The sequence below is a fragment of the Manacus candei genome, unplaced genomic scaffold (genome assembly GCF_025592945.1).
Source record: "Manacus candei isolate 608988 ecotype Guabito, Panama unplaced genomic scaffold, ASM2559294v1 h1tg000195l, whole genome shotgun sequence".
NCBI classification, from domain to species: Eukaryota; Metazoa; Chordata; class Aves; order Passeriformes; family Pipridae; genus Manacus; species Manacus candei.
Window position 1 is genome coordinate 1 of NW_026138243.1, and position 17,684 is coordinate 17,684.

The 17,684-nt window shown below is 41.3% G+C and overlaps 3 protein-coding genes and 1 long non-coding RNA gene across 6 annotated transcripts in view; 3 read left to right on the forward strand and 1 right to left on the reverse strand.

Moving 5' to 3' along the window:
* The first annotated feature begins 3,450 nt into the window (after positions 1-3,450).
* Positions 3,451-4,684, forward strand: LOC127464149 (uncharacterized). Its single transcript, XM_051774319.1, has 8 exons — positions 3,451-3,503; positions 3,608-3,738; positions 3,877-3,990; positions 4,037-4,060; positions 4,171-4,193; positions 4,305-4,419; positions 4,466-4,546; positions 4,611-4,684. The coding sequence occupies exons 1-8, from the start codon at positions 3,451-3,453 to the stop codon at positions 4,682-4,684; spliced, it is 615 nt and encodes a 204-aa protein (XP_051630279.1).
* A 26-nt stretch (positions 4,685-4,710) lies between these two features.
* Positions 4,711-7,775, forward strand: LOC127464144 (coiled-coil domain-containing protein 68-like). The gene is made up of 8 exons (XM_051774318.1): positions 4,711-4,793; positions 4,865-4,978; positions 5,197-5,358; positions 5,448-5,521; positions 6,097-6,202; positions 6,300-6,383; positions 7,433-7,509; positions 7,632-7,775. Exons 2-8 carry the CDS (start codon positions 4,889-4,891, stop codon positions 7,705-7,707), a joined length of 669 nt encoding a protein of 222 aa, XP_051630278.1. The 5' UTR covers positions 4,711-4,793; positions 4,865-4,888; the 3' UTR covers positions 7,708-7,775.
* Positions 7,776-9,086: 1,311 nt separating this feature from the next.
* LOC127464147 (uncharacterized) lies at positions 9,087-14,381 on the forward strand. The gene is made up of 3 exons (XR_007901192.1): positions 9,087-9,197; positions 13,649-13,705; positions 14,349-14,381. It is a non-coding gene; the product is annotated as an uncharacterized LOC127464147 (long non-coding RNA).
* LOC127464143 (collagen alpha-1(VIII) chain-like) overlaps positions 12,431-17,684 on the reverse strand; it is a 30,551-nt gene continuing 25,297 nt past the window's right edge. For 2 of the 3 annotated variants that reach the window (XM_051774314.1, XM_051774315.1), the window contains exons 8-11: positions 17,116-17,225; positions 16,171-16,284; positions 15,369-15,515; positions 12,431-12,601 (exon numbers count right to left, since the gene is read on the reverse strand). In XM_051774314.1, coding sequence (XP_051630274.1) covers positions 12,488-12,601; positions 15,369-15,515; positions 16,171-16,284; positions 17,116-17,225 — 485 coding nt within the window. In that variant the 3' untranslated portion in view covers positions 12,431-12,487. Of the gene's footprint in view, positions 12,602-15,368; positions 15,516-16,170; positions 16,285-17,115; positions 17,226-17,684 lie in introns of those variants that run through there. The other variant, XM_051774317.1, reaches the window with a different exon arrangement.

Genomic DNA, 17,684 nt, shown 5'->3' on the forward strand with positions numbered 1-17,684 from the left:
GGAGAGCGGCTCGGGGGAAGAGAGGAGGAGGGAAGAGGGAGGTGCGGGGGAAGGAAAGGAGGGGAGGAAGGAGAGGTGGAGAGGGGTAGGGGTGGATGGCCGAGGCCATCCCTGGGCCCCGCCGGGGGAGCCCGGCGCGTTCGCTGCCGCCTCCTCCGCCGAACACCTGCAAAATGGCGCCGGCGGCTCCTCACGGGGCCTTAAATCACCTCGGCCCCGCCCCGCGCACCTGTGCCCCGCGCACGCGCGCTGCGGCCTCGCGCACCTGTGCTTCGCGCATGCGCGCCGCGGTCTCGCGCACCTGTGCCTCGCGCATGCGCTCTGAGGCTCTGCGCTTCTCTGCCTCGCGCACGCGCGCTGCGGCTTTCCCTACCTGTGCTTTGCGCATGCGCCGTACGGACTCGCGCACCTGTGCCTCGCGCATGCGCTCTGATGCTCTGAGCTTCTCTGCCTTGCGCACGCGCGCTGAGTCCTTCCGCACCTGTGCTTTGCGCATGCGCTCTGGGGCTCTGCGCTTCTCTGCCTCGCGCACGCGCGCTGCGGCTTTCCCTACCTGTGCTTTGCGCATGCGCCGTACGGACTCGCGCACCTGTACCCCGCGCATGCGCGGTGTGGTCTCGCGCTTTCTTTTTATTTTATTTCATTTTATTTTATTTTATTTTATTTTATTTTATTTTATTTTATTTTTTTCTTTTTACTTTTCTTATTTTCGATTTTATTTTATTTCTTTTTATTTTATTCATTTTCATTTTTTTCTTTATTTTTCTTTCCTTTCCTTTTCTTTTTTCTTTTTATTTTATTTTATTTACTTTATTTAGTTGCTTTTCATTTTATTTCTTTTTATTTTATTTTTTCTTTTTTTCTTTTTATTTTCTATTTTATTTTATTTTTTCTTTTCATTTTATTTTTTATTTCTTTTCGTGTTTTCTTTATTTTATTTTATTTTATTTTTTCATTTCATTTATTTTCTTTTCATTTTATTTTTTCTTTTTATTTTATTTAATTTTATTTCTTTTTATTTCATTTATTTTCATTTTTTCTTTCTTTTTTTATTTTATTTTTTATTTATTTTATTTATTTTAATTTTTTTTTATTTTTCGTTCTCTTTGTTTTATATTCTTTTTTCTTTTTTTATTTTATTGCTTTTTATTTTATTTCTTTTAATTTTCTTTTTTCTTTTTTCTTTTTATTTTTCTATTTTATTTTATTTTATTTATTTTCATTTTTTCTTTCTTTTTTTCTTTATTTTATTTTATTTTATTTTTATTTTTTCCTTTTTATTTTTTCCTTTTTATTTTTTATTTTCTATTTTATTTTATTTTATTTCTTTTCATTTTTTCTTTTTATTTTTCCTTTTTATTTTATTTTTTTATTTTTCTCTTTCTCTTTATTTTATTTTCTTTTTTACTTTATTTTATTTATTTTATTTATTTTCATTTTTCCTTTTTATTTTTTCCTTTTTATTTTATTTTAATTTTTTTTAATTTTTTTCTCTTTATTTTATTTTCTTTATTATTTTATTTTATTCATTTTCATTTTTTCTTTTTTTAATTTTATTTTTTAAATGTTTTTTATTATTCTTGTCTTTATTTTATTTATTTTATTTTATTTTATTTTATTTTATTTTATTTTATTTATTTTTATTTTTATTTTTTTTCTTTTTATTTTATTTTTCTTTTTATTTTTTCTTTCTCTTTATTTTATTTTCTTTTTTTCTTTTATTTTTTCTTTTTTATTTTTTCTTTTTATTTTTTCTTTATTGTATTTCCTTTTTTATTTTATATTTTTTATTTTATTTCTTTTCATTTTTCTTTTTATTTTTCCTTTTTATTTTATTTTTCTTTTGTCTTTTTCTTTCTCTTTATTTTATTTCCTTTTTTCTTTTTTCTTTTATTTATTTTCATCATTCTATTTATTTTTCCTTTTTATTTTTTATTTTTTTTTTATTTTTTCTTTCTCTTTATTTTATTTCCTTTTTTATTTTATTATTTTATTTTATTTATTTTATTTTATTTATTTCATTTTATTTTATTTATTCTATTTTATTTCATTTCTTTATTTTATTTTATTTATTTTATTTATTTCATTTTATTTTATTTATTCTATTTTATTTAATTTATTTATTTTATTTTATTTATTTTATTTTATTTTATTTATTCTATTTTATTTCATTTCTTTATTTTATTTATTTCATTTATTTCATTTTATTTTATTTATTCTATTTTATTTCATTTCTTTATTTTATTTATTTCATTTATTTCATTTTATTTTATTTATTCTATTTTATTTCATTTCTTTATTTTATTTTATTTATTTTATTTATTTCATTTTATTTTATTTATTCTATTTTATTTCATTTATTTATTTTATTTATTTAATTTTATTTATTTTATTTTATTTTATTTATTCTATTTTATTTCATTTATTTACTTTATTTTATTTATTTTATTCTATTTTATTTATTCTATTTTATTTCATTTATTTAATTTTATTTATTTTATTTTATTTATTCTTTTTTATTTATTTATTTTATTTTATTTATTTGATTTTATTTTATTTATTCTATTTTATTTCATTTATTTATTTTATTTTATTTTATTTATTCTATTTTATTTCATTTATTTATTTTATTTATTTTATTTTATTTATTTTATTTATTTTATTTATTTTATTTTATTTATTTGATTTGATTTGATTTATTTATTTTATTTTATTTATTTCATTTATTGTATTTCATTTCATTTATTTATTTTATTTTATTTATTTTATTTATTTTATTTTCTTTTATTTATTCTATTTTATTTATTTATTTTATTTTATTTATTTAATTTTATTTTATTTACTCAATTTTATTTCATTTATTTATTTTATTTTATTTATTTTATTTAATTTATTTAATTTTATTTATTCTATTTTATTTCATTATTTTATTTTATTTTATTTATTTATTTTATTTCATTTTAGTTATTTTATTTTATTTATTTATTGTATTTTATTTATTTTATTCATTTCATTTTATTTTATTTATTCTATTTTATGTCATTTATTTATTTTATTTATTTATTTCATTCATTTCATTTTATTTTATTTACTCTATTTCATTTATTTATTTTATTCTATTTATTTCATTTAATTTTATTTCATTTCATTTATTTCCATCCCCTCTTCCCCTCTTTCCCACCCCCAAAAATTCCAAGGAATCCCCGCCCTGACCCCGCCCCTTTTCATCCCCATTCCCAGCTAATCATTAACCCGCCGGAACCCGGAACCTTCTCCCAGTTTTCCCCGGCCATTCCCGAATTTCCAGGCCTCCCACCCTCATTCCCAAATTCCGGATGAACCCCCAGGTACCTCCGAAGCCCTCGGAGCTCATCCCGAAATTTCCCCGGAATAAAAAACCCCCGGGAACGCCGCCGGATCCTTAAAAATCCTTTGATTCCGAATTTCGGGATGAATCCCAGGGATGAGAAAATTCCAGAGGGATTTGGGATGGATGGGAGGGGGTTTAGGGAATTTTTAGGGAATTTTTAGGGAATTTTTAGGGAATTTTTAGGGAATTTTTAGGGAATGTTTAGGGAATATGGGGCTGGAATTTGGGAATTCTAAGGTTTGGGAATTCCAGGGTTTGGGGTCTGGGAATTCCAGGGTTTGGGTTCTTGGAATTCCAGGGTTTGGGATCTGGGAATTCCAGGGTTTGGAATCCGGGAATTCCAGGGTTTAAAATCTGGGAATTCCAGGGTTTGGGATCTGGGAATTCCAGGGTTTGGGATCTGGGAATTCCAAGGTTTAAAATCTGGGAATTCCAAGGTTTGGAATCTGGGAATTCCAGGGACTGGGATCTGGGAATTCCACCGTTTGGGATCCTGGAATTCCAAGGTTTGGGATCTGGGAATTCCAGGGTTGAAAATCTGGGAATTTTAAGGTTTAAAATCTGGGAATTCCAGGGTTTGGGATCTGGGAATTCCAGGGTTTGGAATCTGGAATTCCAGGGTTTGGGATCTGGGAATTCCAAGGGTTTGGGATCTTGGAATTCCAGGGTTTGGGATCTGGGAATTCCAAGGTTTGGGATCTGGGAATTCCATGGATTGGAATCCCAGAATTCCAGGGTTTGGGATCTGGGAATGGTTTGGAATCTGGGAATTCCAGGGTTTAAAATCTGGGAATTCCAAGGTTTGGAATCTGGGAATTCCAGGGTTTGGGATCTGGGAATTCCAAAGGTTTGGGATCTGGGAATGGTTTGGAATCCTGGAATTCCAGGGTTTGGAATCCCAGAATTCCAGGGTTTGGGATCTTGGAATTCCAAGGTTTGGGATCAGGGAATTCCAGGGTTTAAAATCTGGGAATTCCAGGGTTTGGGATCTGGGAATTCCAGGGTTTGGAATCCGGGAATTCCAGGGTTTAAAATCTGGGAATTCCAGGGTTTGGGATCTGGGAATTTTATGGTTTGGGATCTGGGAATTAGAAGGTTTGGAATCTGGGAATTCCAGGGTTTGGGATCTGGGAATGGTTTGGAATCCGGGAATTCCAGGGCTTGAGAATCTCTGGAGCAACTCCCCAAAAAACCCCTGGAAAAATCCCGGAAAAATCCCGGAAAAATCCTGGAAAAACAGGATTTCAGGAAGCCAAAAAACCCGGGAATTTCCCCCTGGATCCTTCCCAAAATCCCGATTCCTCCCGAGCTTAAAATTCCTTCGGAATTCCCTTCCCAGCCGCCCGGGACGGAGGAAGAATTCCATAAAAATTCCACGGAGCTGCTGCGGCTGCGGCGGGAAAACCGAAAGCTGCGGCTCCAGGTACAAATTTTGGGAATTTTTTCCCAGTTTTTCCCGAGGAAAGGGTTTGATCCGAGGGTTTTTATTCCCAGCTGGAAGCGTCGCGGGAAGCCGGGATGGGAGCGCTGCGGGAAGTTGCCGGAAAAGTGGCCGGGATTTTCGGGATGGAGGCGGAAAAGCGGGAGAAGGAGAAGGAGGAGCTGCGGGTAAAAATTCCCAGGTTTTATTCCTGAATTTTGGGAATTATTAATGGGAAAATTCCCAGGATTTATCCCTGAATTTTGGGAATTATTAATGGGAAAATTCCCAGGGTTTATTCCTGAATTTTGGGAATTATTCATGGGAAAATTCCCAGGGTTTATTCCTGAATTTTGGGAATTATCCAGGGGAAAATTCCCAGGTTTTATTCCCGAATTTTGGGAAGGATCCAGGGGAAAATTCCCAGGATTTTTCCCAGGCCCACAAGCTCCGGCAGGAGGAGAAATTCCAGGAAATCCGGGAGAATTCCCGGAATCTGGAGGAGAAACTCCGGGAAAAGCGGCTCCGGGTGGACGAGCTGGAAAAGCGGCTGCGGCGGATGGAGGAGGTGGGTCCGGGAATTCCCGGGAATTCCCGGGAATTCCAAGGCTTCCGAGGATTCCAAGGATTCCAGTCCCACGTTGTCGCTCCCGGCAGGAAAAGCGGAGCCTGATCCGGGAGAAAAATTCCATGGAAAAGCAGCTCCGGGAGGAGAAAAGCGGGAAGGAAAGGTGAGGAATTCTGGGAATTTTCCCCAGGAATGCCGAGAATTTTCCAGGAATTTTCCCAGGAACTCCTGGAATTTTTCCAGGATTTTTTCAGGAATTTTTCCAGGAATTTTTCAGGAATTTTCCTGGAATTTTTCCAGGAACTCTTGGAATTTTCCCAGGAATTTTTCCAGAAATCCTGGAATTTTCCCAGGAATTTTTCCCAGAAATCCTGGAATTTTTCCAGGAATGAAAGCTGAGAAATTCCTGGAATTTTCCCCAGAAAATCCTGGAATTTTTCCAGGAATGAAGGCTGAGAAATCCCGGGAATTTTCCCCAGAAATCAAGGAATTTTTTCAGGAATTTTTCAGGATTTTTTCCAGGAATTTTTCCAGGAATTTTTCAGAATTTTTCCTGGAATTTTTCCCAAAAATCATGGAATTTTCCCAGGAATGAAAGCTGAGAAATTCCGGGAATTTTTCCCAAAAATCCTGGAATTTTTCCAGGAATGAAGGCCGAGAAATTCCTGGAATTTCCCCAGAAATTCCTGGAATTTTCCCAGGAATATTGGAATTTTTTTCCCCCCTCTTTCCCCCCAGATTCCCGGAATTCCGGCGGGAAATTTCTGACCGGAAGGAGCAGATCCAACACCTCCAGAGGCTGATCCAGGAGCAGCAACATTCCCTGCGGGAATCCATCCGGGAGGTCGGGAATTCCCACATTCCCCAAAAAAACCCCTTTTCCTGCTTTTTTCCCAGCTGGAAATTCCCGGTTTTCCCGACTTTTTCTCCCGGAATTCCAGGGGGAAGAGCTGAATTCCCGGCTCCGCCTCCAGGAGCGACGGATCGAGGAGCTGGAGGGAAAAGCGGCGGCGCTGGAAGTCCGAGTAAAAAAAGCGGGAATTCCCGGCGGAGAAATCCTTGGAATTCCTGCCCTGGGATGGGGAGGAATTCCCGGATTTCGAAGCTTGGAATTCCCAGATTTCAAACGCAAAATATCCCAAAAAATCCCCCCAAAATTCCCAAAAAACACCCAAAAAATTAAAAAAAAAATTCCCCAAATATCCCCCCAAAATTCCCAAAATATCCCCAAAAAACACCCAAAAAATTCCAAAAAACCCACCCCAAAATTCCCAAAAAACTCCCAAAATATCCCCCAAAAATATCCCCAAAAATTCCCCAAAAAACTCCCAAAATATTCCCAAAATATCCCCCCAAAATATTCCCAAAAAGGCCCCTGAAATTCCCCAAAAACCCACCCCAAAATTAAAAAAAAATCCCCCCAAAATTCCAAAAAAAGTCCCAAAAAATTCCCCCCAAAACACCCAAAAAATCCCAAAAAACCTCCCAAAATATCCCCCAAAAATCTCCAAAATATCCCCCCAAAATTCCCAAAATATCCCAAAAAACACCCAAAAAATTCCAAAAAACCCACCCCAAAAATTCCCAAAAAAATCCCAAAACCCACCCAAAAAATTAAAAAAAAATCCCCAAATATCCCCCAAAAATTCCCACAATATCCCCCCAAAATTCCCAAAATATCCCCAAAAAACACCCAAAAAATTAAAAAAAAAAAATCCCCAAATATCCCCCAAAAATTCCCAAAATATCCCCCAAAAATTCCCAAAATATCCCCCAAAAAATCCCCAAAAAACTCCCAAAATATCCCCCAAAATTCCCAAAATATCCCCCAAAAATATCCCAAAAAATTCCCCAAAAAATCCCCAAAAAACACCCAAAAAATTCCCCAAAAACCCCCAAAATTCCCCAAAAGTTCCCAAAATATCCCCCCAAAATTTCCAGCTCCTTTTTGGGATATTTTGGGAATTTTGGGGAATTTTTTGGGAATTTTTTGGGAATTTTTTGGGAATTTTTGGGAATTTTTGGGAATTTTTTGGGATATTTTGGGAATTTTTGGGGAATTTTCTCCTTCCAGAACCGGGAGCTGAAGGAAAAACTGGAATTCTGGGCCGGCAAAACCGCCCGGAAAAATTCCCGAGGCGTCGGCACCGAGTGAGAACCTCGGGAATTCCGGGAATTCCGGGCCTCCATCCCGGGATTTCCCTTCGGATCCTGGAAAATGGAGCCATTCCCAAGTTTTTTTGGGATCTCAGGGAGCTTTTCCTTCCTTCCAGAGTCGTCCCAGAGTTGGGAATTCCCGGGAATTCTCCTTATTTGCTGCTGTGCCGGTGGAAAAAGCGGGAATGCTGAGGGAAAAGCGGGAATTCCGGGCCGGAATCTTCGGGAATAACGCCAATAAAATTGAGGCTGAAATCCCAGAATTCCCTTGATTCTTTCCCTGGGAATTCCGGGAGGGGGGAATGAAAAAAAAAAAGAGGGATTTGAGGGGGGAAAAATTCGGGAAAATCCCAAAAATTCTGGGAAAAAAAACGGGAATTAAAATCCGAGAGGTTTTTTTTTTTAAGTTCCCTGATTTTGGGTTGTTTGGGAATTCCTGGGAAATCTGGGAAGTAGAGGGAAAAGTAGGGAATGCTGGGGAAAAAGGAGGGGGGGAAGAGGTGGAATTCCCCCAAAAAAAAGCAGGGGAATGGTGGGAAAATGGTGGGAAAATGGTGGGAAAAATGTGGGAAAATGGTGGGAAAATTGAGGGAAAATGGGGGGAAAAAAGGTGGGAAAATGGTGGGAAAATGGTGGGAAAATGGTGGGAAAAAAGGTGGGAAAATGGTGGGAAAAGGGGGGGAAAATGGTGGGAAAATGGTGGGAAAATTGAGGGAAAAATGTGGGAAAATGGTGGGAAAAGGGGGGGAAAATGGTGGGAAAATTGAGGGAAAATGGTGGGAAAATTGAGGGGAAAATGGTGGGAAAAAAGGTGGGAAAATTGAGGGGAAATGGTGGGAAAATGGTGGGAAAATGGTGGGAAAAAAGGTGGGAAAATGGTGGGAAAATGGTGGGAAAATGGTGGGAAAATTGAGGGGAAATTGTGGGAAAATTGAGGGGAAAAAGGTGGAAAAATGGTGGGAAAATGGTGGGAAAAAAGGTGGGAAAATGGTGGGAAAAGGGGGGGAAAATGGTGGGAAAATGGTGGGAAAATTGAGGGAAAAATGTGGGAAAATGGTGGGAAAAGGGGGGGAAAATAGTGGGAAAATGGTTGGGAAAATTGAGGGGAAAATGGTGGGAAAATGGTGGGAAAAAACGTGGGAAAATTGAGGGGAAAATGTGGACAAAAAAGGGGGAAAATGGTGGGAAAAATGAGGGAAAATTGAGGGAAAATGGTGGGAAAATTGAGCGGAAAATGTGGGAAAAAAGGTGGGAAAATGGTGGGAAAATGTGGGGAAAAAAGGTGGGAAAATGGTGGGAAAATGGAGGGAAAATGGAGGGAAAATTGAGGGGAAAATGTGGGAAAAAAGGTGGGAAAATGGTGGGAAAATTGAGGGGAAAATGTGGGAAAATGGTGGGAAAATTGAGGGAAAATTGAGGGGAAATGGTGGGAAAATGGTGGGAAAATGGAGGGAAAATTGAGGGGAAAATGTGGGAAAATGGTGGGAAAATTGAGGGGAAAATGTGGGAAAAAAGGTGGGAAAAAAGAGGGAAAAATGGTGGGAAAATTGAGGAAAAAAGGAGGGAAAATGGTGGGAAAATGGTGGGAAAATGGTGGGAAAATGGAGGGAAAATTGAGGGAAAATGGTGGGAAAATGGTGGGAAAATGGAGGGAAAATTGAGGGGAAAATGTGGGAAAAAAGGTGGGAAAAAAGAGGGAAAAATGGTGGGAAAATTGAGGAAAAAAGGAGGGAAAATGGTGGGAAAATGGTGGGAAAATGGAGGGAAAATGGTGGGAAAATGGTGGGAAAATGGTGGGAAAATGGAGGGAAAATTGAGGGAAAATTGAGGGGAAATGGTGGGAAAATGGTGGGGAAAATGGTGGGAAAAAAGGTGGGAAAATGGTGGGAAAATGGTGGGAAAAAAGGTGGGAAAATTGTGGGAAAATGGTGGGAAAATTGAGGGAAAATTGTGGGAATAAATTGGGATTTTAAACCCTTTTTTTTGGGAATAAACCTTTTTTTGGGGAATAAACTGGGATTTTAAACCCTTTTTTTGGGAATAACCCGGGATTTTAAACCCTTTTTTTGGGAATAAATTGGGATTTTAAACCCTTTTTTTGGGAATAAACCCTTTTTTTGGGGAATAAACTGGGATTTTAAACCCTTTTTTTGGGAATAAATTAGGATTTTAAACCCTTTTTTTGGGAATAAACCCTTTTTTTGGGGAATAAATTGGGATTTTAAACCCTTTTTTTGGGAATAAACCCTTTTTTTAAAATAAATTAGGATTTTAACCCCTTTTTTTTGGGAATAAACCCTTTTTTTTGGGAATAAACCGGGATTTTAAACCCTTTTTTTGGAATTTAAACCCTTTTTTTTGGGAATAAACTGGGATTTTAAAACCCTTTTTTTGGGAATAATTTGGGATTTTAAACCCTTTTTTTTGGGAATAAACCCTTTTTTTTTTTGAATAAACCAGGATTTTAAACCCTTTTTTTGGGAATAAACTGGGATTTAAACCCTTTTTTTTGGGAATAAACCTTTTTTTTGGGAATAAACTGGGATTTTAAACCCTTTTTTTGGGAATAAACTGGGATTTTAAACCCTTTTTTTGGGAATAAACCCTTTTTTTGGGGAATAAATTGGGATTTAAACCCTTTTTTTAGGAATATTGGGATATTCCCGGATTTCGGGTGGGTTCCCGGATTTCCGGACCGGTCTGGGAGTTTGGGGAGTCTGAACCAGGGTGGGATTCGCGCGGGGAAAAAATCTCGGAGGGGTTAAAATCACCGGGAAAGCTGGAAGAAAAACCTCACAGGCCTCAGAGGCCCCACAGGCCCCATAGGCCCCATAGGCCTCACAGGCCCCACAGGCCTCACAGGCCCTATAGGCCTCACAGGCCTTATAGGCCCCACAGGCCCCATAGGCCTCATATGGGCCCCATAGGCCCCATAGGCCTCATAGGCCTCACAGGCCCCACAGGCCTCACAGGCCCTATAGGCCTCACAGGCCTTATAGACCCCACAGGCCCCATAGGCCTCATATGGGCCCCATAGGCCCCATAGGCCTCATATGGCCCTATAGGCCTCATAGGCCTCACAGGCCTCAAAGGCCGCACAGGCCCCATAGGCCTCACAGGCCTCATAGACCCCACAAGTCCCACAGACCCCACAGGCCCCATAGGCCCCATAGACTCTACAGGTCCCATAGACCCCACAGGTCCCATAACTCTCATGTGCCCCACAGGCCCCATAGGCCTCACAGGCCCCATATGGCCCCATAGGCCTCATATGGGCCCCATAGGTCCCATAGGCCTCACAGGCCCCATAGGCCTCATGTGCCCCACAGGCCCCATAGGCCTCATATGGTCCCATAGGCCTCACAGGCCTTATAGGCCCCACAAGCCCCATATGGCCCCATAGGCCTCACAGGCCTCATGTGCCCCACAGGTCCCATAAGCCTCATATGGCCCCATAGGCCTCACAGACCCCACAGGCCCCATAGACCCTACAGGCCCCATAGGCCTCATATGGGCCCCACAAGCCCCATATGGCCCCATAGGCCTCACAGGCCTCATGTGCCCCACGGGTCCCATAAGCCTCATATGGCCCCATAGGCCTCACAGACCCCACAGGCCCCATAGACCCTACAGGCCCCATAGGCCTCATATGGGCCCCACAAGCCCCATATGGCCCCATAGGCCTCACAGGCCTCATGTGCCCCACGGGTCCCATAAGCCTCATATGGCCCCATAGGCCTCACAGACCCCACAGGCCCCATAGACCCCACAGGCCCCATAGGCCTCATATGGGCCCCATAGGCCCCATAGGCCTCATATGGTCCCATAACCCTCATGTGCCCCACAGGCCCCATAGGCCTCACAGGTCTTATAGGCCCCATAGGCCTCACAGGCCTCATGTGCCTCACAGGCCCCCATAAATCCTATAGGTCTCACAGGCCTCACAGGCCCCACAGGCCCCATAGGCCTCAAAGGCTTCATGTGCCCCACAGGCCCCATAGGCCCCACAGGCCTCATGTGCCCCACAGGCCCCATAGGCCTCACAGGCCCCATATGGCCCCACAGGCCTCACAGGCCTCATGTGCCCTACAGGCCTCATAGTCCTCATATGGGCCCCATAGGCCCCATAGGCCTCATATGGCCCCATAGGCCTCACAGGCCTCATGGGCCCCACAGGCCCCATAAACCCCACAGGCCCCATAGGCCTCACAGGCCCCACAGGCCTCACAGGCCCCATAGGCCTCATAGGCCTTACAGGCCCCATAGGCTTCACAGGCCCTATAGGTCTCACAGGCCTTATATACCCCATAAGCCTCATGTGCCCCACAGACCCCATAGGCCACATTTGCCCCATAGCCCTCATAGGCCTCACATGCCCCATAAACCCCAGAGGCCACATTTGCCCCATAGGCCTCATGTGCCCCACAGGCCTCATCTGCCCCACAGGCCCCATATGCCTCACAAGCCCCCATAGACCCCACAAAGGCCTCAGAGGCCCCACAGGCCTTGAAGGCCCCAAAAACCCCATAGGCCTCCCAGACCCCACAAAGGCCTCAGAGGCCCCACAGGCCCTACAGGCCTCAAAGACCCCAGAAACCCCACAAAGGCCTCAGAGGCCCCACAGGCCCTACAGGCCTCAAAGGCCCCAGAAACCCCACAAAGGCCTCAGAGGCCCCACAGGCCCTACAGGCCTCACAGGCCCCACAAACCCCAAAAAGGCCTCACAGGCCCCACAGGCCCTACAGGCCTCAAAGGCCTCACAGGCCCCACAAACCCCAAAAAGGCCTCGAAGGCCTCGAAGGCCCCACAGGCCTCATAAACTCCCTCAACCCCCCCGGTGCGATTCCAGCCATTTAATATTAAACTCTTGTAATTCCATAAATAACCCAGGATACAAAAATAACCCTTTTTCTCCCTCCCCCCCCCAACCCCCCCAGCCCCCAAATTCCTTCGTTTTCCCGCCGGAATTTCCTCACGGGGCGGGTTTGGGGAATTTCTGGAATTCTTCCTGCTTTTTGAAGAAGAGCTGGGCCAGGATGTGATCGGCCGTTCCGTGGAAATATTGGGACATCCGGAGCGTTTCCAGCTGGGGAGGGAGAAAATGGCGGAATGAGGGGAGGAAGGGCGGGAAAATGGCGGGAAAAAAAGGCGGGAAAATGGCGGGGAAATGGTGGGAAAAGGGGGGGGAAATTGTGGGAAAATGGGGGGAAAATGGAGGGGAAAATGTGGGAAAAGGGGGGGGAAAATGGTGGGAAAATGGTGGGAAAATGGTGGGAAAATGGTGGGAAAAGGGGGGGAAATTGTGGGAAAAGGGGGGGGAAATGGTGGGAAAAAAGGTGGGAAAATGGTGGGAAAATAGTGGGAAAAAAGTGGGAAAAGGGTGGGGAAATGGTGGGAAAATTGAGGGAAAATGGTGGGAAAATGGTGGGAAAATGGTGGGAAAAAAAGTGGGAAAGGGGGGGGAAATGGTGGGAAAATGGTGAGAAAATGGTGGGAAAATTGTGGGAAGGGGGGGGAAATGGTGGGAAAATGGAGGGAAAAAAGGTGGGAAAATGATGGGAAAAGGGGGGGAAATGGCGAGAAAATGGGGGGAAAATGGTGGGAAAAAAGGTGGGAAAAGGGTGGGAAAATGGTGGGAAAAAATGGGAAAAAAAGGTGGAAAAAGGGTGGGAAAATGGGGGGGAAAAAGGCAGGAAAAAGATAGGAAAAAAGGCAGGAAAATGGTGGGAAAATGGTGGGAAAAAAAGGTGGGAAAATGGAGGAGAAAATGTGGGAAAAAAGGTGGGAAAATGGTGGGAAAATGGTGGAAGAAAGGTGGGAAAAGGGTGGGAAAAGGGTGGGAAAATTGTGGGGAAAAGGTGGGGAAAAAATGGGAAAAAAAGGTGGGAAAATGGTGGGGAAAAAAAGTGGGAAAATTGAGGGAAATGGTGGGAAAAAAGGTGGGAAAATGGGGAGAAAAAAAGTGGGAAAATGGTGGGGAAAAAAGGCAGGAAAATGGTGGGAAAAAGAAGGAAAACTGGTAGGAAAATGGTGGGAAAAAAAGATGGGAAAAAAGGCAGGAAAATGGTGAGAAAATGGTGGGAAAATTGAGGGAAAATGGTGGGAAAATTGAGAGGAAAATGTGGGAAAAAAGGTGGGAAAAAAGGTGGGAAAATGGAGGGAAAAGGGTGGGAAAATGGTGGAAAAAAAGGTGGAAAAAATGTGGGAAAATTGTGGGAAAAAAGTGGGAAAAAAAGGTGGGAAAATGGTGGGGAAAAAAAGTGGGAAAATGGTGGGAAAACGGTGGGAAAATTGAGGGGAAAATGTGGGAAAAAAGATGGGAAAAAAGGTGGGAAAAAAGGTGGGAAAAAAGGTGGGAAAATGGTGGGAAAATGGTGGGGAAAAAAGGCAGGAAAATGGTGGGAAAAAATGGGAAAAAAATGGGAAAGGGGGGGGAAATGGTGGGAAAACGGTGGGAAAAAAGGTGGAAAAATGGAGGGGAAAATGTGGGAAAAGGGTGGGAAAATGGAGGGAAAAAAAGTGGGAAAATGGTGGGAAAAATGGGAAAAAAGGTGAGAAAATGGAGGAAAAATGGTAGGAAAATGATGGGAAAAAAAAGTGGGAAAATGGAGGAAAAATGGTGGGAAAAAAAAAGGGAAAATGGAGGAAAAATGGTGAGAAAATTGAGGGAAAATGGTGGGAAAAAAAGTGGGAAAATGGTGGCAAAAAAGGTGGGAAAATTGTGGGAAAATTGTGGGAAAATGGTGGGAAAAAAGATGGGAAAATGGTGGGAAAATGGTGGGAAAAGGGTGGAAAAATGGTGGAAAAATGGTGGGAAAAAAAGGGGGGGAAAGGGTGGGAAAATTGAGGGAAAATGGTGGGAAAAATGAGGGGAAAATGTGGGAAAAAAGGTGGAAAAAAAAGTGGGAAAATGGAGGAAAAATGGTGGGGAAATGGTGGGAAAAAAAGTGGGAAAAGAGTGGGAAAAAAGGAGGGAAAATGGAGGAAAAATGGTGGGAAAATGGTGGGAAAATTGAGGGAAAATGGTGGGAAAATTGAGGGGAAAAAAGATGGGAAAAAAGGTAGGAAAATGGTGAGAAAATGGTGGGAAAATTGAGGGAAAATGGTGGGAAAATTGAGAGGAAAATGTGGGAAAAAAGGTGGGAAAAAATGGGAAAAAAGGTGAGAAAATGGAGGAAAAATGGTGGGGAAAAAAGTGGGAAAATGGGGAGAAAAAGATGGGAATAAATATGGGAAAATTGAGGGAAAATGGTGGGAAAATGGTGGGAAAAAAGGCAGGAAAATGGTGGGAAAATGGTAAGAAAAAAAGAAGAGAAAATGGTGGGAAAAGGGTGGGAAAATGGTGGGAAAAAAAGTAGGAAAATTGAGGAAAATGGTGGGAAAAAAAGGCAGAAAAATGGTGGGAAAATGGTTGGGAAAAAAAAGTGGGAAAATGGAGGGAAAATGGTGGGAAAATTGAGGGGAAAATGTGGGAAAAAAGGTGGGAAAAAAAATGGGAAAATGGTGGGAAAATGGTGGGGAAAAAAGGCAGGAAAATGGTGGGAAAAAAAGTGGGAAAAAAGGAGGGAAAATGGAGGAAAAATGGTGGGAAAATAATGGGAAAAAGAAGGAAAAATGGTGAGAAAATTGAGGGAAAATGGTGGAAAAATGGTGGGAAAATGGTGGGGAAAAAAAGGTGGGAAAATGGTGGGAAAATGGTAGGAAAATGGTGGGAAAATTGAGGGAAAATGGTGGGAAAATAATGGGAAAATGGCGGGAAAATCCTGAGCGTTTCCCGCTGGGAAGGGGAAAAACGTGGAATTCTGGAATTGCAGAGTTAGGAAAATTGGGAATAATCCCTGGGAATTCCTCACCTGGTCCCCGGTGCTGTAGGCCAGGAGCAGGACGAGCTCCTCCTGGCAGGTGCTGCGGAGGAAATGTTGGGTTCCCGTCGGGAAGAAGAGGAGGTCGCCGATGCCGATGGGAAAGACGGAGGCGCTTCCCGCCAGGATCACGCCGGCCTGAGGGGGGGGAGATTCCCAAAGTTTGGGATTGGATATTCCCAAAATTTGGGATTGGATATTCCCAGGATTTAGGAAGGATCTGGGATTGGATATTCCCAAGATTTAGGAAGGATCTGGGATTGGATATTCCCAAGGTTTGGGATTGGATATTCCCAGGATTTAGGAAGGATCTGGGATTGGATATTCCCAAAATTTGGGATTAAATATTCCCATGGAATAGGAAGGATCTGGGATTGGATATTCCCAAGATTTGGGATTGGATATTCCCATGGAATAGGAGGGAGCTGGGATTGGATATTCCCAAAATTTGGGATTAAATATTCCCATGGAATAGGAGGGATCTGGGATTGGATATTCCCAAGGTTTGGAATTGGATATTCCCAAAATTTAGGAAGGATCTGGGATTGGATATTCCCAGGATTTGGGATTGGATATTCCCAGGATTTAGGAAGGATCTGGGATTGGATATTCCCAGGATTTGGGATTGGATATTCCCAGGATTTAGGAAGGAGCTGGGATTGGATATTCCCAAGGTTTGGGATATTTTGCTCATTCCCAGGAATATTTTGCCCATTCCCAGGAATATCTTGCCCATTCCCAGGGAATATTTGGCTCATTCCCAAGGATTTCTCCCACGGAATTCCCGACTCACCTCCCCGCATCCGCTGAGCACGTAGCCCATCTCGTGGGCATTGAAGTGGAAGTGGGGCTGCCCGAGGCCATTCCCAAAAATCCGCAGGATCGCCAGGGTCAGGGTGTCGGCGTGCTGGAAAACACAGCCCAAAAAATCCCTAAAAAATCCTTTAAACATCCCAAAAAAATCCCTGAAAAATCCCTAAAAAATCCGTGAAAAATCCTTAAAAATCCCTTAAAAATTCCTTAAAAATTCCTAAAAAAATCCCTTAAAAATCCTTTTAAAATGCCTTAAAAAACCCTTAAAAATCCTTAAAAATCCCTAAAAAACCCTTTAAAAATCCCCAAAAAATCCCTTAAAAATCCCTAAAAAATCCTTAAAAATCTCTAAAAAATCCCTTTAATAATCCCTTTAAAAATCCCTTAAAAATCCTTAAAAATCCCTGAAAAATGCCTTAAAAATCCCTAAAAAATCCTTTAAAAATCCCTGAAAAAACCCTTTAAAAATCCCTTAAAAATCCTTAAAAATCCCTAAAAAATCCCTTAAAAATCCCTTAAAAATTCTTAAAAAACCTTAAAAATCTCTAAAAAATCCCTTTAATAATCCCTTTAAAAATCCCTTAAAAATCCCTTTAACAATCCCTTAAAAATCCCTAAAAAATCCCTTAAAAATCCTTAAAAATCCCTAAAAAATCCTTAAAAATCCCTAAAAAATCCCTTAAAAATTCCTTTAAAAATCCCTGAAAAATGCCTAAAAAATCCCTTAAAAATCCCTAAAAAATCCTTAAAAATCCCTAAAAAATCCTTAAAAATCCCTAAAAAATCCTTAAAAATCCCTAAAAAATCCCTTAAAAATCCCTAAAAAATCCTTAAAAATCCCTAAAAAATCCCATAAAAATTTCAGGATCATTTCCCTCTAAATCCCGGGATTTTTTGCCCCTCTGGAATTCCCGGGATTCCTTACCTGGTGCAGGGACTCGCTGAAGATCTTCTGGTTATCCGTCAATCCGGCGCCGTCGCGGCGGTACCGCGCCCACCGGAACGTTCCGCCCGGGAACGGGAATTCCTGGGAGCCTGGGGAAGAGTTGGGATGAGTTTGGGAATCCTGGGAATTCTTTTGGGAATTCTGGTGGGTTGCCCTGGGGGATTTATCCGAGATCTGGAGGGAAATTTGGGAATATCCAATCCCAGAGAGTTCCTAAATTTTGGGAATATCCAATCCCAAATCCCTGGGAATATCCAATCCCAGATCCTTCCTAAATCCTGGGAATATCTAATCCCAAATCTCTGGGAATATCCAATCCCAGATCCTTCCTATTCCATGGGAATATTTAATCCCAAATCTCTGGGAATATCCAATCCCAGATCCTTCCTAAACTTTGGGAATATCCAATCCCAGATCCTTCCTATTCCATGGGAATATTTAATCCCAAATCTTGGGAATATCCAATCCCAGATTATTCCTAAATTTTAGGAATATCCAATCCCAGATCCATCCTAAAATCTGGGAATATCTAATCCCAAAACCTTGGG

Bases quoted from the DNA above. Each gene is read 5' to 3' on its own strand.
- LOC127464144 (XM_051774318.1), top strand. From the start codon at position 4,889: ATGGGAGCGCTGCGGGAAGTTGCCGGAAAAGTGGCCGGGATTTTCGGG. The intron at 4,979-5,196 runs GTAAAAATTCCC...AATTTTGGGAAG, and splicing joins AGGAGAAGGAGGAGCTGCGG to GATCCAGGGGAAAATTCCCA. The intron at 5,522-6,096 runs GTGAGGAATTCT...CTTTCCCCCCAG, and splicing joins GAGAAAAGCGGGAAGGAAAG to ATTCCCGGAATTCCGGCGGG.
- LOC127464149 (XM_051774319.1), top strand. From the start codon at position 3,451: ATGAATCCCAGGGATGAGAAAATTCCAGAGGGATTTGGGATGGATGGG. The intron at 3,991-4,036 runs GTTTGGGATCTG...TTGGAATTCCAG, and splicing joins TTGGAATCTGGAATTCCAGG to GGTTTGGGATCTGGGAATTC. The intron at 4,420-4,465 runs GTTTGGGATCTG...GGGAATTAGAAG, and splicing joins TAAAATCTGGGAATTCCAGG to GTTTGGAATCTGGGAATTCC.